The sequence below is a fragment of the Squalius cephalus genome (assembly GCF_949319135.1).
Source record: "Squalius cephalus genome assembly, chromosome: 14".
Taxonomy (NCBI): Eukaryota; Metazoa; Chordata; class Actinopteri; order Cypriniformes; family Leuciscidae; genus Squalius; species Squalius cephalus.
In genome coordinates this window covers 27,582,069-27,599,122 of record NC_137135.1, presented here as the reverse complement: position 1 = coordinate 27,599,122, position 17,054 = coordinate 27,582,069, and the positions used below count along the sequence as shown (strand labels likewise).

Here is a 17,054-nt window from a genome sequence, read left to right as displayed (position 1 = left end):
TATGGTGTATCTGCGGGTCTGGATTGATACCGTTGAGATTACAGAGATGTTAAATGCATCTGTGCACTGGATGAAAATGTATGTGTGTGTCTAATGGCACTGTTTCTGAGCATATGTGTGTATGTGTGTGGGCAGCAGGAAAAGAGAACAGCTTTGTGATAGGATGGGTCTTTCTCTGCTCTTCCTGCTGTCTCCTTATTCAATAACAAAACAATATCGACTGTACCATCCGTCTTAATTCGCCTCCGGATCAGCATCAGACTTGTGCGCGTGTATGCGAGAGCATGTGTCAATGCGTGCCTGATGCATGCACAGCCATGATACACACATGTGCATCCTGCTCTAACCTCATATTAATACAGATACAGAAAGTGTGTGTCCCTGAAAAGTGGTCGATCATGTCAAACAGGTAACTGGTTGAGTGTTTACCGTATCCATTAAATCTCTCTGAAATGAGCAGGGCACTGTTATTGTAGTGTATGTGTGTGTACATGTTTGTTTTACCCAGGAATGGGGGCAGACATGCAGTCACACTGCATGGTAGATTTGGTAAATACAGAGTCATGAAAAAATTAGGAGTTATGAGGAGCCTGGTGCACTTTTGAGCCTAGAACCTTCCAGAAAGTCGACATGGCCCATGCATAATGAACGTGAGGTGCTCTCTTCTTATACACTCAGAGACCTTATGGAAAGGACACACAAGCTTTGGCAAGTAGTTTGTAGACGTACACAAACTCTTACAGAGACACATAGCTAGCTATATTGATAATGCATGCATTTGGTCAGGCTCTTTTATAATGGACTAATGTAAAACTAATGGATGGAGGATATATATGTGTCATCAGGGTATTAAATGTTTATGTAGCTCTGTTTCCCCTCCTCACCGCTGTTGTGTGCTGAATGTGGACTCAGTTCAACTCCCAGTGTCTTGTTTTTCTTTTTGTTCACTCCTGAACTCCCTCTTTTTTTGTTTTCTGCTGATGTCCTCAAAGTCCTGTTGCCCCCATTGACTGAAACATATCTCTACTGTGAAAAAGTTCAGTAGTGATGACCACAAGCATATGTACTTTTTGACATGCCAGTCTTCAGCAAGGGATGTTGCTGATGTTCTCATCAGACTTCTTCGCTAACTTAACTAACTGGTCAACTAATGTCACCAGCCATATACACACTATAGATATTAAGATATAGAGGTTCAGTTTCGAGGGAACATCGATGCGGCGTCATTGCGTTGACACATCGTTTCATTCCCATTCTCAGGGAACCGGGTTATATACAGTACATAAACCTGAGACTTTTTTTACATTTTTAAATTGTTTATTATCATTCAAAAGATTTTTTAATGTCTTTGAAGTCTCTTATGCTCACCAAGGGTTCATATATTTGATAGAAAATACAGTAAAAACAGTAATGTGAAATATTATTGCAATTTAAAATAAAAGTAATTTATTCCTGTGATGCAAAGCTGAATTTTCTGCAGCCGTTAATTCAATCTTCAGTGTCACATGATCCTTTAGAAATCATCTAATATGCTGATTTGCTGTTCAAAAAACATTTCCTAATTGTACTGTAAAATAAACATTAATGTGGTAGGAACCAGATTTCTTATATTCCTTAAGCCTTTTTCTTTGTCCTTTTTTGACCCTCCTTCCATCATGCCATTATTTTCTGTCGATCTCATCCTCAAGTATTCTATCTCTTATTCTACCTGATGTGAGGCATTGTTCCTGTAGGCCCGGCGTCAGGTGCACGCAGCAGTAAAGTCGGAGGTTATTTAAACAAACCCGGCAGGGAACCTTCCCACCCACTTCATAATTCACTCAAGAGGAATGGGAGGGTGGTGTTGGATTGATCGTGGCACAAAGGGAGGAATTACCTCTTGGAACAAGACTTCCCACATGCTCTTTATCAGTGGCAGAGACAAGGCCATATCTACAAGCATCATCTTGAGCCCAGCAGAGGGCTAAAAGAGGGCTTAAATGCTGCACTGAATCCTGACAGTGACAATGATACAGGCTTCAAGAGTCCTGTGGTGTAACAGAAACTTTGGAGATGTTTCTGACACATGGAATACTTGATGAAGAGATTGTCTTGGATCATATTCTGCTCATATCTTCAAAGTAAATGTGTGATGCTGTAGGACAGGGTTCACCAATCTCGGTCCTGGAGGGCCGCTGTCCTGCAGAGTTTAGCTCCAACTAGCTCCAACACACCTGTTTGAAAGTTTCTAGTATGCCTAGTGAGACCTTGATTAGCTGGTTCAGGTGTGTTTAATTGGGGTTGGAGCTAAACTCTGCAGGACAGCGGCCCTCCAGGACCGAGATTGGTGAACCCTGCTGTAGGAGAACCTTTTTATGTTCCACAATGAACTTTGAATTATCTGCAATAAGTACTTCAGTATCTGCTTTATGTTCTGGTGCTTTAAATAACCCAGAAACTTTCTTTGTTCTGTAATATTTAGGAGAATGTTCAAACTGTTTTAACAGCTTGACTCATTAATACTAACACTTATTCTATATATGTGTATATATATATATATATATATATATATATATATATATATATATATATATATATATATATATATATATATATATATATATATATATAAAATTTAAATGCAGATATCTGAAAAAGAAAACCATAAGAAAGGTTAGGTAATCAAAAGCCTTGGTGCACGTACTGAAAAAGCCCTGTCGCCTTTAGTTTTTAATCACAATTTTGGAACAGTTAGCAGCAGAATGGAGGCTCAAAAGATCTGATATGTAAGTTTTAGATAAGTAATTCTGGCATATAAGCATTACAGTAATCAAGCCTTAGAGATTCATTTGTGAATAACAGTGATCATACTTTTGAGGAACGTGTATTTGTTTATCTCTCAATCATCATTGTTTTGCATTGCATTATATGTTTTGCCATGTTTTTATATGCATTTTATGTTAGTAGTCTGCTATACTTTTATAAAGATCTAACTGATTTACATTACAAGCTATCAGAATTTCACCTTACTTTTTGGCCATGTAAATATCTGCAACTGACCAAATTGCATTTTTGCTAAGTTTGGACCTCTAAATAAAATTGAGGTGTTTTTTCCCCTCGTTGAGCTCTATATATTCTCCTATATCATAATATATGAGCTGTAAAAGCCTGATGTAATGTGATACGTAGCAACAACAACAAAAAAACACATCCAAAAATGTTTTAATATTTTGTCTAAAGGTTCAATAAACCTTGAATGGAAAAATTATTCTTTTTTTATTTTTTACTTCATGTCAGGCTTTACATGGTTAAATTTGCTTTTCACTTCCAAAAATGTTCCCCATATATTGCCATACTGAAAGTGCAACTCCAGCTGTCTCTTATTGAGTCACTGTTTCCATGTTGATGGAGGATCGACATTTCAATAAATCAAATTTGGAAGATGATGGGAAGTCATACTGGTTGATACGGTTGTGGTGGCATCCGTCCGGGAGCCCTTGAGGAAGCCCCATGAGCAGTGTAGCTGGGAGAGAGAGTGGGCCAAGCCAGCGTCTCCTGAATTATGGATGGAGGGGAAAGGGGGGAGGTGTGGATCAGGACTCATGGGAAAAGCACAGCACACATTCAGACACACACACACACACACACACACAAAGGCAGTGGTGTGAGGCCAAGCGTGTTGTGAGGGCGGTTGTGGGTGAGTGGAGCTGTTCGCCTGTGTCTCGTTTTGGCGCGGATGTCTTCGGGGATTACCGCTGAAGAGGGGAGAACTCGGAATCTATCAGACAACCTCCCTCTCTCGCTCTCTACCCATCCTCCACATCAATGAGACCGAGATGTGATGAGTCAGAATATTCTCTGTGGTGTATCACAATCGCAGTCTTTTTATCTGCTGGATCAGTTTTCCAATCAGTCACCGTAGCACAGATCATTTGACACACTCTGACCTCTAAAATAACTCAAACCCACGTTGAGATATGACCAAGAGTTTTTTTAGTAGTTCACCTAAAATGAAAAATTAGGTCAACATTTACTTATTCTCTTGCGTGCCAAACCTATATGCTGTTTTGTTTTCAGTGGAACACAAAAATATCATTTTTTTAGGAATCGTAATGTGGCTCTTGTTAAACTTCAGTTCATAGTGAACATATTGAGTCTGCCAAGCTCCAAAAATGACAAAAGCAATAAGCAGAATAAAAGTATCATAAAAGTTTTGGGTTTGGGTTGTCCAGACACTCCAGACAGACATTTTGAGGATAACCAAAAATTCTTGTTCGCCCTATCGACTATATATATATGTCATCATTTCATGTTATCTTTCCTTTTTTTTCTTTTTTTTTTTTTGCCCGCAATATTTTTTATTCTCTGAGATCAATGTACTTTGACGAAAGTTTGAGAGATAAGGAGAAAGGAAGGAAGAGAGAAAAAGAGGGATTGAATTAAAGTTTTATGAAAGATGAATATTTCATATTCTGGGCACTGAATTCCACACTAGTGCTGTGTGGGTGTGTGTGTGTGTGTGGGTGTGTGGGTGTGTGTGTGTGTGGGCATTCTCTACGTTATAGTATATAAGTATAATACAAGTAATTTTGACCTCATGGGGACATTTTTTGATCCCCATGAGGAAACAAACTTACAAATCATACAGACTCCTCTTTTTTGAAAATCTAAAATGGCAGAAAGTTTTCTGTGATAGGTTTAGGGGTAGGGTTGGAGTAGGGGGGGTAGAATTTACAGTTTGTACAGTATAAAAAATATTACGTCTATGGAAAGTCCCCATAAATCATGGAAACCCAACGTGTGTGTGTGTGTGTGTGTTTGTGTGTGTGTTCAATAGTCCTCCTTAACTATTTCCTCACTTATTTCCTTGCCTTTATATTATCAAGGTGATGGAACCAGATTTATATTGGCAAATATGCAACCAATTGCTTATATTTAATTATGTAAATGAAAACAGTCGCATGGCTTATTGCTAGACTGTACTGTTGACATCCCTGGACATTTTGAATTGCATATTGTAAACAGCAGAAAAAACAGAGGTTAATAGTTGATTGAACTGGAAACTAGCAGATGATCAGCTAGACAGCAAAAGCACTACACAATCTTTTGACAAATCATTCTCTCTGGTATATATTATTATTCCAGTTTCACCTCTCCAAGTTCTCCTCTGAGAGGGGCAGGTTGTATATTCTCAAATCTCTATTTGAACCCATACCTAATCGTTACTTATTCATAATTCACACTTTGAATCTAACTGTCCCACCAGAGAGGGTATAACATGGAGTCATGGGAGCTGCTTGTGCATTTTTATGCTGGGAATATGTGTATGTGTGTGTGTGAGAGAGAGAATGTAAGTGTGGGTTGTGTTTTGGAATGGAGCGATTGTCCCCAGAGAGATAATTACTGACAAGGAAGGGCAGGGTGAGAGCTGTTCTTCTCTTTTTTTATTCTTTTTTTAAACCACATTCTTTTTGGAACCCTGACTGTGAGTGTCTCGTGCCAAATGAAAATGTTGGATGCTTCTTGCAGTCAGTCAATATTGAAGTCGAATAAGTAAAACCGCAGTTGTGGTGTTTGATAAGTTCACTGTTGTGCCGAGCTTTGACACCCTTTCTTCATTTTTACTCGCTTACACGTTCGTTGCTACAACCTTTAAGTTCTTACGGCACACTTTATAAATAACAAGTTATTTGTAATGGTGGAAATAAAGTTTAGCTCGCTCACAGATTGTGCACTTTTTGGCCTGCTGTTTGGAAAGTCACAGTGTGACCTAAAAACTGGGTGCAATATTCCCTTCCCATAATGCTGAAGCACAATTAATGATGCTGCTGTTGCAGTTCTTTTCAGCATTTCCTCAGTTCTAAAAATATTCACCTGTTTTTTAATGGGATCTCACCTGGGGAAAGCCATCCCAGCCACTGTTCCAAAACCTAGTGAAATGCCTCGCTGTCTACAGCAGCTCCGTTCATCATATAAGGAGTGCTCCTCACACAGTGTCCACAGGAGACTATACTGTCTATTGATTTCAATACAGGGGAGGAATAATGTGATACGGAAAGACGCATGAACACACACACACATATATATATATATATATATATATATATATATATATATATATATATATATATATATATATATGTATATATATATATATATATGTGTATATATATGTGTATATATATGTGTATATATATGTGTATATATGTGTATATATATGTGTATATATATATATATATATATATATATATATATATATGTATATGTGTGTATATATATGTGTGTATGTGTATATATATGTATATATACACGTACACAGTTCACACAGAAACAAACAAATTTGGGATAAAATAGATTTTATATACAGTCATGCTCAGAATTAATCATACCCCTGGTAAATATGATCAAAAATGGCTGTAAAATATAAATCTGCTTAGTTTATCCTTTTGATCTTTCATTCAAAAAATTGGCAAAAATTCATTGAAGTAAAAGAATTGAAAGTGGGGGGGGGAAATATCACATTATGAAATAAATGTTTTTCTCCAAAACATGTTGGCCACAACATTATTCATACCCCTAGAATTTTTTATGAATAAAATATCTCTGAAGTATATTCCCATTAATATTTACATTTGTTTAGCACACCAGGGTGACTAGGAACATGAAATTGTCCAGCTATGACTTCTTGTTTCACAGGAGTTTAAATATGACGAATACACAAAGGCCAAATTCCCTTAATCATCCATCACAATGAGTAAAACCAAAGAATATAGTTCTGATGTGTATTAAAAGATTGTTGAGCATCACAAAATAGAAAGTGGCTGTAAGAAAATAGCTAAAGAATTGAAAATCCCCATTTTGACCATCAGGGCAATAATTAAGAAGTTATAATCAACTAAAGATGTTACGAATCCTCCTGGAAGAGGACGTGTGTCTATATTGTCTTAATGGACGGTGAGGATGAAAGTTTGAGTGGCCAAAGACTCTTCAAGGATCACAGATGGAGAATTGCAGAGATTAGTTTAGTCTTCGAGTCAAAAAGCCTATTAAAAAAAAATCAAACAACCCCTACATCCCCACATGTTGTTCGGGAGGTTTTCAAGAAAAATGCTCCTCGCTCATCCAAAAACAATCTCCAGCATATTCAGTTGTCAGACACGACTGGAACTTCAAACGGCTCAGGGTTCTGTGGTCAGATGAAACTAAAAAAAGAGCTTTTTGGCAGCAAACACGCTAGATGGGTTTGATGCACACAAGGATAAAAAGTACCCCATGTGTACAATTTAATATACCGTTGGATCTTATATGTTGTGGGCCTATTTTTCTGCTGGAGGTCCTGGACTTCTTATTCAGATACATGGCATCGTGGATTCTATCATATTAAAAGATAAAAAATCAAAACCTGACGGCCTCTGCTAGAAATCTTATAATGGGCCGTGGTTGGATCTTCCATCAGGACAACAATCCAAAACAAACATCAAAATCAACACAAAAATTTGTTGCGGAGCACAAAATGAAGCTTCTGCCATGACCGTCCCAGTCCCCTGACCTGATGAGTGGGCTGAACTGAAGAGGAGAAGCACAAACATGGATCTGGGAATCTGAAGGATCTGGAGAGATTCTGTATGGAGGAATGGTCTCTGATCTCTTGTCAGGTGTTCTCCAAATTCATCAGGCATTATAGGAGAAGACTCAGAGCAGTTATCTTGGCAAAAGGAGATTGCAAAAAGTATTTAATAAAATTGTGGCCAACGTGTTTTGGAGAAAAACATTTATTTTATAATGTGATTTCCCCCCCCCCCCCCCCCCCCACACACACTTTCAATTCTTTTACTTAAATGAAAGGTTAGGATTTTGCCAATTTTTTGAATGAAAGATCAGAAGGATAAACGATGCAGATTTATTTTTTACAGCCATTTTTGATCATATTTACCAGGGGTATGATTAATTCTAAGCACGACTGTATTTATAAAAATATAACATTTATATGAAATAGAATTGATCCAAAACCACAGTAAAGACCTATATATTGATACCAAAAAAATTATATCTAAAAATAAATGCTTTCTCTTCATCAAAAATTCCTGGGGAAAAAATGTGTCACTGTTTCCACAAAAAAGGATCATGTTCGTCACTGAAGACTGGAGTAATGACTGCTGAGAATTCAGCTTTGCTGAAGGAATTGAGAATAAATGAATATATTTTGAAATATGTTAAAATAGAAAAGTTATTTTAGATTGTATTAGTCAACAATATTACTGTTTTACTGCATTTCTGATAAAATAATTTTAGCATTAGTGAGGATAAGAGACTTCCTTCAGAAACAAAAATTCTTACCAACCCCAATTCTATTATATATCTATAATAGAAATTAATAGTTTGGGGTAAATAATCATTATTTACCCCAAACTATTAATTTCTATTATAAAAATATAGTTATATGGGTAAATAATCATTATTTTATTATTTATAATAATTATTTTAAACTATTTGTATTGATTACTTTTTAGTATTGAATTAATTGTATTTATAGTCAATATTCTCTACCTTCATCCGCCATCTTGTATTTATTTTTTCCACTGAATTTGTCACGGTGCCTTATGGGATTGTCTTCACATTGAAGAAGCGTCAAAATTATATGATGCATAAAAAGACAACTCTCATAGGTTTCAGAACTGAGCGTGTAAGTGGCTTTATTATTATTATTTTAAAACCTTTCCAGATGTTTTATAACATAGCTCTGTGGTTCTAGGTTTATAAAATTATAAGTGATGAAGTATAGTTCAGACTTAGCTTTTTGGAGGAAATTCACTTCTTTTTCCTTCTCACAAGACACTCTTTTCCCAGCATGCTTTCTACTGCAGAGCACTGCATTTGCTCTATAATCAAACCTGAGCAAACCAAACCTTCATGATTTTATTTCTTCTGTTATACTGTTTTACTGGTTGAACTTTTCCATACATTCAGTCGCCTTGAAACCTGAGGCTTTAAAGCTTCAACAAAGAAGCAAAAACATCATGTAAGTGATGCACATGACAGTGAGCTCCAGTGAGCTGGAAACCACTGTGACCAGCTGTGATTCACAGTGAATTCAAGAACTGGATCAGTCTGATTCATTTTTAAGATTTTTGATTCATTGAAATGATGAGATTCAATAGATTCTGATTGAAAAGAATCTGATTGAATGCAGCAAGAACATATGTCAAAATATGAATACGATTTTTTACGACGAAATATTGGCATCACATGAAGCCCTTGTACGACTTCTTCTGAGGACTTAAAATATAGTGCACTAGTCATGTGAACCACTTTCATGATACATTTATGGTGCTTTTGTGTTCTTTTTGAAGCTTAAAAGCACCAGTCCCCATTCATTGTAAATGCGTGGATAAGATCAACTGGTGCAAGTCTTCAGAATTTCTGAAGACCGAAAGTCAAATGGGTTTAGAATGACATGAGGGTGAGAAAATAATCACAATGGTTTTTATTTGAAAAAGAGAAAAGTTTGACCTTTGTTTGCATGCAAAATCACTTCTGTCTGTCTTTTATTTACGTATGTTTTGCCTGTCTCTCTGCATAACCTTTCTGTCCACCTCTCTGTGTCTTTCAATGTCTCTCTCTCTCTCTCTCTCTCTCTGTCCTTCTCACCCTCTCCTCTCCGTCTGCTGTGCCACTTGAAACGAAACTCCTCTCTTGTCTTTTTGGCTGTGAGTGCTGGCATCCGTCCTGGAGCTTACGCACAGCGTGAATTAATGTGCCTAATTAACACAACGTTAATTATTTGTAAATTGCGTGTTTGGGTACACATTACTTGAGAGGCATATGTTGCACGACGTGTTAGCCGAAACAAGTGACTGCTTAATCCAATCTCTGGAGTGCTCGCTTCTGTAGATGGGCCAATCAGTCTGGAGTCCCCTCACAACACGCAAAAAGAGCCACACATGCTCAGACAAAAAAGACGCAGAAAAACATGTGGGTTATTGTCAGAATCCTGCTGAGACTAACTTTCATTTTAAAGAGAGACTGTTTGAAGTGCTCCCTCTAAAGGTAGCAAAGGAAAATCTACATCCTACTAGGACCTTTCGCCATTTCTTTCTTATCTGGCACAAATGATAATGAATACAGCATGAAAAAATAAACAAGTGTGCAACAGTGCCAGTATGAGCGGAGAGATTAAGCTTTCCCTCAAAATAAATGACCTAAGGAAAGTATTTCCTTTTTATTGGTTATTACTGGCACAAAAAGTTACAGTTTATATATCAGAGTTATGTGGTGATTTGTGTGTAGGCGTTAATATTGTTGGGGGTAACGCAATACAAGTAACACAGGTTACGTAATCCATTACTTTTTTCAAGTAACTGGTAAAGTAACACATTTTAAATTGACAAAATATCTGATTTACGTTTTCAATTAAGTTACTTTGTTTTCATGTTGTAACGTGAACATGTTGTAAATCTAGAATCTAGACTAAAATGTGTGCATGCATTTACTCATCTCATTTGCACAAAACCAGATTCAGTATTAACACTGAATAAACTAAAAGTGTTTGGGATGGTAATGGGTATGACAATGTTGATATATTTGTTCTTGACGGAATAGATCTGCTACGCTTCTGCCGTTGCTTATTGCTGCTGCTGTTGGTTATTGCTGCTGCTGCTGCTGCAGAGAAAGTACGGGACTTGCTACTGCCAATACATACACGACACGCTGCTGTGAGCAAGTAAGACATGCTGCTGCTGTACAATATAGCATACATGAATTACCAATAGCAGATCTATACAGGTGGAGCTGGGGAAGGTGGAGGGTTTCTGAAAGCGCGCTGCACTGCTAAGACAAATGCTAACAAAGTATTGAGCACACAAGCTCATTGGTTACTGATACAGCAGGAACCAATCAGCTGTGCCCTATAGAGAATTATGTGATTCCAAGCGTTTGAGTTAAGGACCTATTAGCCTGCGCCATCTAAAGTTTCATTACAGAACTTTGAATGTTAAAAAACACAAATATACTTCATGCCCTGGTGAGAAAAAGTAGCGCAAAAGTAAATTAACACATTACTTTCCATAAAAAGTAATGTAATTAGTTACTTTTTATGTAGTAACACAGAAATGTAATGCATTACTTTTAAAAGTAACTTAAGTCAGTCTTATTTATAGAATATCAATATGTATTTGTTACAGTGGAGGTGAATCCCTAGATAATATAGTGGTACCTGGCAATAGGTTACCATGTATTTAAAGACTGGACGTATAGGATGTTAAAACAGACCAATTGGTTAAGGTTTGTTTGGTTAGCACAATCCAGTTATTCCTGGATAGCTTTCTCTAGGAATTATAGAGCTCCTTGTGTGTTCAAGCTGCCCTGGTACCACCATGCATACGCACACACACGCTCGTCTGTTATTTTAGTTTTCACTGGTGTGTGTTAGTGTGTCTGTGATTTTATGCCCCTTGGTTAGGCATAGCGTCCGCTATGCCACAGTGCTCTAGAACTTTAGCAGGCAGTCAGGTGTGCCTGCAGAAACAACATCTCCCTTCAGCATGACACCCCTCGCTGTCACCCTGCCTGTCAGTCTTTCATTTTGTATCTCTCTCACTTTCTTCCTCTCCTTCCCTCCCTCTAGCACTTTCTGTGCCATTTTTTTTTCATTCATGATCATTTCATATTTATTTTCACTGTCCCTTCGAAGCGCTCTACCATTCTCTTTCTCGCACTCTCTCATTAACAGTCAGCTCTCGTCGTCGGCTCACTCTGTGTCTTAACCACTAGGGAGACCTTCATTTATACGCTCAAGCTAGGGCTCTCCCTCCCTCCCCTTTTCCTCTTCTCCCGTTTTTCTCACTCTCTCCCCCTGCCAAGTATTTATGTGTTGATTTAGTCATGCCAGACTTTAGCCAATTTAAGAAACAGGCCGCGTTTGCAGCTGTTTCATTTTCTCCTTCTGCCCGTGCAGTTTTAACCAGTGGCGGCAGTGGCGTCTGTCTTAAGGGAAGCTGGGTAAATGAAGTTCTCTCTCTCTTTCCCTTCACCACCCCCGTTCCGCTCCCTCAGGGCTGGAGGCACAAACATAATTTCTCTCAAAGGGGAGTTTGACTGTAAGATGGATTATTTCTGCCTGAAATCAGACGCTAAGCTGGATAAGGCTGCTCGTCCGTTCAGTTTCAATATTAAAATGATTAAGACTGCAAAGCCACTTGCAAAAATTACAAGTTGTTTCTGCAGGCGTGTCTGCTACTTTCTTGGCCAAAGATGTCCAGCTAAATGTGCATGTAAAGCTTTTCAATAGGTGACTCAGACATATGTCATTTTGGGGTCAGTAAGATTTTGTTTTTGAAAGCAATTGGTCATTTTAATTCAGCAATGATGCAATGTTTTCAACATTGATAATAATAGGAAATGTTTCTTGAACATCAAATCAGCATACTAGAATGATTTCTAAAGGATCATGTGACACTGAAGACTGGAGTAATGATGCTGAAAATTCAGCTTTGCCATCACAGGAATTAATTACATTTTAAATATATTTAAAAAAAAAACTCTCCACTTCACTTCTTTCTAGAGAGAGAGAGAATATATAATAACTGAACTGACTAAATCTTCTTAGCTTCACCAAAAATTTAAGTTTAATTTTCTCACTCCATTGTCATCTACAGGTGCTGGTCATATAATTAGAATATCATCAAAAAGTTGATTTATTTCAGTAATTCCGTTAAAAAAGTGAAACTTGTATATTATATAGACTCATTACATGCAAAGTGAGATATCTCAAGCCTTTATTTGTTATAATTTTGATGATTATGGCTTACAGCTTGTGAAAACCACAAAATCAAAATCTCAGAAAATTAGAATATTACATGAAATCACACAGTAATTACACAGTAATCCCATGGTCATTGAACCAGGTTTTGGTTCTTTTGGCAGTGTGGGCAGGTGCAAATCCTGCTGGAAAATGAAGGAAGCATGAAGTGCTCTGAAAATGTCCTGGTAGACGGCTGCGTTGACTCTGGATTTAATAAAGCACAGTGGACCAAAGTCCTCTTTTCTGATGAGAGCAAATTTTGCATCTCATTTGGAAACCAAGGTCCCAGAGTCTGGAGGAAGAATGGAGAGGCACACAATCCAAGATGCTTGAAGTCCAGTGTGAAGTTTCCACAGTCTGTGTTGGTTTGGGGAGCCGTGTCATCGGCTGGTGTTGGTCCACTGTGCTGTCCACTCAACGCAGCCGTCTACCAGGACATTTCCAGAGCACTTCATGCTTCCTTCAGCAGACAAGCTTTATGGAGATGCTGACTTCATTTTCCAGCAGGATTTGCACCTGCCCACACTGCCAAAATAACCAAAACCTGGTTCAATGACCATGGTATCACTGTGTAATTACTGTGTGATTTCATGTAATATTCTAATTTTCTGAGATTTTGATTTTGTGGTTTTCACAAGCTGTAAGCTATAATCATCAAAATAATAACAAATAAAGGCTTGAGATATCTCACTTTGCATGTAATGAGTCTATATAATATACAAGTTTCACTTTTTTAACGGAATTACTGAAATAAATCAACTTTTTGATGATATTCTAATTATATGACCAGCACCTGTATTTAGTTAATTCTATCTAAATTAAGTGAGATTTATGTTAAAGTTAAAAAAAATGTTGTTATTGGAAACCATGATTTGAAATGATTTGTTACAGGGCATACTTTCTGGATTCGAGAAAGTTTTTTTTTTTTTTTTTTTTTTTTTTATATAGTGAAGCAAGAATATAAGAAGAGAAAAAAGAACCATGCAGATATTCCCAAGGCCACAAATCCAGACAGGGGCTCTGTCTTTGTTCATTGTTAAACAACAACAAAAAGGTTGTATAATTGTCTCCAGCTGCGGGGAAGAATAAGTATTCCAACTTAACTTTTTGTTAGACCTCAGGCAGGTTACTGTAAACAGTTTACAAAAATGAATTAACATACTTCATATCAGTTAGGCTATCTTCAACAATTGTTAACAAACTATTCCCAGTCTTACCATCTCGCTGGTGACCAATGGTGTGGGAATGAAGGATCCTTTCATCTGTCTTTTTATTAAGTCTATTCATTAGTTTTCTTTCTGTCACAGAATATTTTCAATTTTGTAGGAATGCTTCATGACAGCATCACAGAGCCCAGTTTTACTTTTAGGGGGCCATCTATATTATACCTAAAGTGTTTTGTGTACATATTTAAAGCACATGCATTTTTGAAGTAGACAACCAGATACCAACCAAAAATTGAGTACAAAATGACATTAGCCAAAATCCACCTCTACATCTTAGACTGGCTTGGATTTACTTGAATTAGCGTTTGGTTCAGTAGGCTAATTGGCAAGAGGCTCTTAACAGATGTTGTTAGTCACTGTTTGTGTGAAGGTATATTTTATTTGTGTAATTTTATTGTGTGATTGTACAGCACATTGGTCAACATTATGTTGTTTTAATTGTGTTTTATAAATAAATAAATGATGAGTGTTGAAATTGGCACTAGGAGTCCAATCCAGGGGTTTGCCACCCCAAAATCGAACATCCCAGCTTACAGGGTTTCAGAGCTTTGGCTAACATTCTTGAAAGGTTCTGTTCTCAAGTTATGAACAAACATTCTTCCAGTATGTTAATAGGATGTGTGTTCAAAGTTAGCTGGTCGTTAATAATGTTCTCCACAAAATTGTTATTTGTACATAGTTCATGGAACATTTTTCCCTGAAACGTTTTCGTTGGTCGTTTGTCTAAAGATGTTTGAATGTTACTACTTGTTTCAGAAGGTTCATAGAACATTCCAAAGTAACGTTCTCATAATGTTTGCAAAATGATCAAATGGAATTTTCCTTCAATTTTCGCATAATCAAGAAAAAAGAACCTTTTTTAAAATGATTTTCAAAAATAATGTTTTTATAACTTAATGGGAATACAATTCTCAGCACATATTTTTGTTAGCAGGGATACTATGAAAATGCTGAAATAACAAAAATACTTACTGTTAAAAACAGAAATGTATAATTAAAATGTGTGTGTTTGAACTATGATGTCACATATTGAAAACTGAAACTAGAAACTGAAAGGACTAAGAGTTGCAAGAAATGGCTTGAATGTGGGGACCAAGATCTTACTTTACTAATGTAGCGCAATAAACAGTGAGAAATTAACAGATGTTGAGACATTTTGAGTCATTTAGTAATGCATTAAAATGAAATGCAATGTAAATGACATCTTATCTCCCTCCTCAGCAATCGGGCGGACCCTCATCCCTCGTTACTTCAGCACGGTATTTGAGGGTGGCGTGTCAGACCTCTACTACATCCTGAAACACTCCAAAGAGTCCTTCCACAACTCCTGCATCACTGTAGACTGCGATCAGTGCACCATGGTCACACAGCACGGCAAGCCCATGTTCACCAAGGTAAAGAGGGTGTGTGTGTGTGTGTGTGTGTAAGAGAGAGAGAGAGAGAGAGACACACCATGTCCTATCCAGGCAAAACACAGAGAGTTTTGAGATGTATGAATAGACGATGAGTTGCAGGTGCACTCAGTTTCTCTTTGTCAACAAAACGTTTTTTTCTTGTGCATTTTTGCTCATTGTTGTAACTTCAGTGGAAGGAGCATCTGAAACACGTAAACTGTCTAACAGGACAAACAAACATGGCAGGCTTGATAATTTACTACTTTAATCACAGCTAGTATTCAATGCGTTTACTGGTGGAGGTTGTTAGGAATCCTCGTGAAATATTTTTCATGCTTTGGACTCTGCTGAGAAAGCTCTTTATGAATCTATTACTCAATACTCACTCTGTGTGTTGTCATATACTTCAGTTTTTGATTGGTTTAAAGGAGAACTCCGGTCAATTTTAACATTGAGCTCATTTTTTTGTAAATTTGGAGTGCTGTCAGTACAGAGAACAACGACAAAAATCGGTGTTGCCTACACCGTGTTATCCTCTTTTTAAAATTTGCACCCTGTTGACTTCAATGGGGCAAGTTTTAAACCTGCTTTTAGCCTCTTAACATCCTTGATGTGTCATTACAAGTGCACAGCCAATGTGAGTTATTTCTTCAGAGTTAACACGGTGAATCTGACTGCAGTAGATGTGAAAGATATGAATAAAAATTATGTTTATTCAGCCAGCGCACATACCTGTATTTACATCCTGTTTTCGGTCGAAGTCCACAGTAGTCGATTGTCGAGTTCACGCGCATTGGTTTAGTACCTATGATCACGCGCGTGAACTTTTGTCGTTGTTCTCTGTACTGACAGCACTCCAAATTTACAAAAAAATTAGCTCAATGTTAAAATTGACCGGAGTTCTCCTTTAATAGTCATGGTAAAAAACAAACAAACAATAAAATCAAGTTGGTGAGATTTCATTTTCTGTTTCACTAAAATTTGACAAAATGCAAAATTAGGTGTCAGCTAACAGTTTTACTGATTAAATATGCTGTTTGCAATTGATTTAAAGCAGACCAACATGGTTGATGGTATCACTTGTTTTATTAGAGTAACTTCCCTGTTTACATGTTTATGCCTCGGTCAGGCCGTCTGGGTCATCTGGAATATAAGATATAGGTACTTGATGCTTCATCACTTTTTTTTTTCCTGCTGTCTTAAATAATAATAGTAATAATAGTAATAATAATAATAAAATTTCATTATAGTAATAAAAATAATAAAAAGCCATAGAATTATGAAAAAATGTCAAAGGTCATAGGCCCATTGTGGTTTTGGTGTAATGTCACACCCTGAATGGTTAAAAAAATGACTCAGCTGTAGTGGACATCATGCATCAGAGGGTTAAACCACTTATCAACAGATTTTATGTTTCTACCTTGTCCATCAAGCTCTTTCGATTATTTTCACATACTGTTATGGACTAATCCAGTTTAATCCATACAAGAGCCCATGTACTTATTACAGACATGCAGAGGAATAGAGACCCACCAGTCTTTGAGGAACTGATTACAAAATCTCAGCTGTACTCTTGTGCTGCATTCAGAGAAATAGTCAAAAATATACTAGCAGATATTTTGTAGTTATTTGTGTATTTGTACAGAGTGGAGAACC

At 37.1% G+C, this 17,054-nt stretch overlaps 1 protein-coding gene across 2 annotated transcripts in view; it reads left to right on the top strand.

Moving 5' to 3' along the window:
* ldb2a (LIM domain binding 2a) overlaps positions 1-17,054 on the top strand; it is a 57,793-nt gene that overhangs the window by 21,371 nt on the left and 19,368 nt on the right. For both annotated transcript variants that reach the window (XM_079892400.1, XM_079892401.1), the window contains exon 3: positions 15,226-15,398. In XM_079892400.1, coding sequence (XP_079748526.1) covers positions 15,226-15,398 — 173 coding nt within the window. The remainder of the gene's footprint in view (positions 1-15,225; positions 15,399-17,054) is intronic.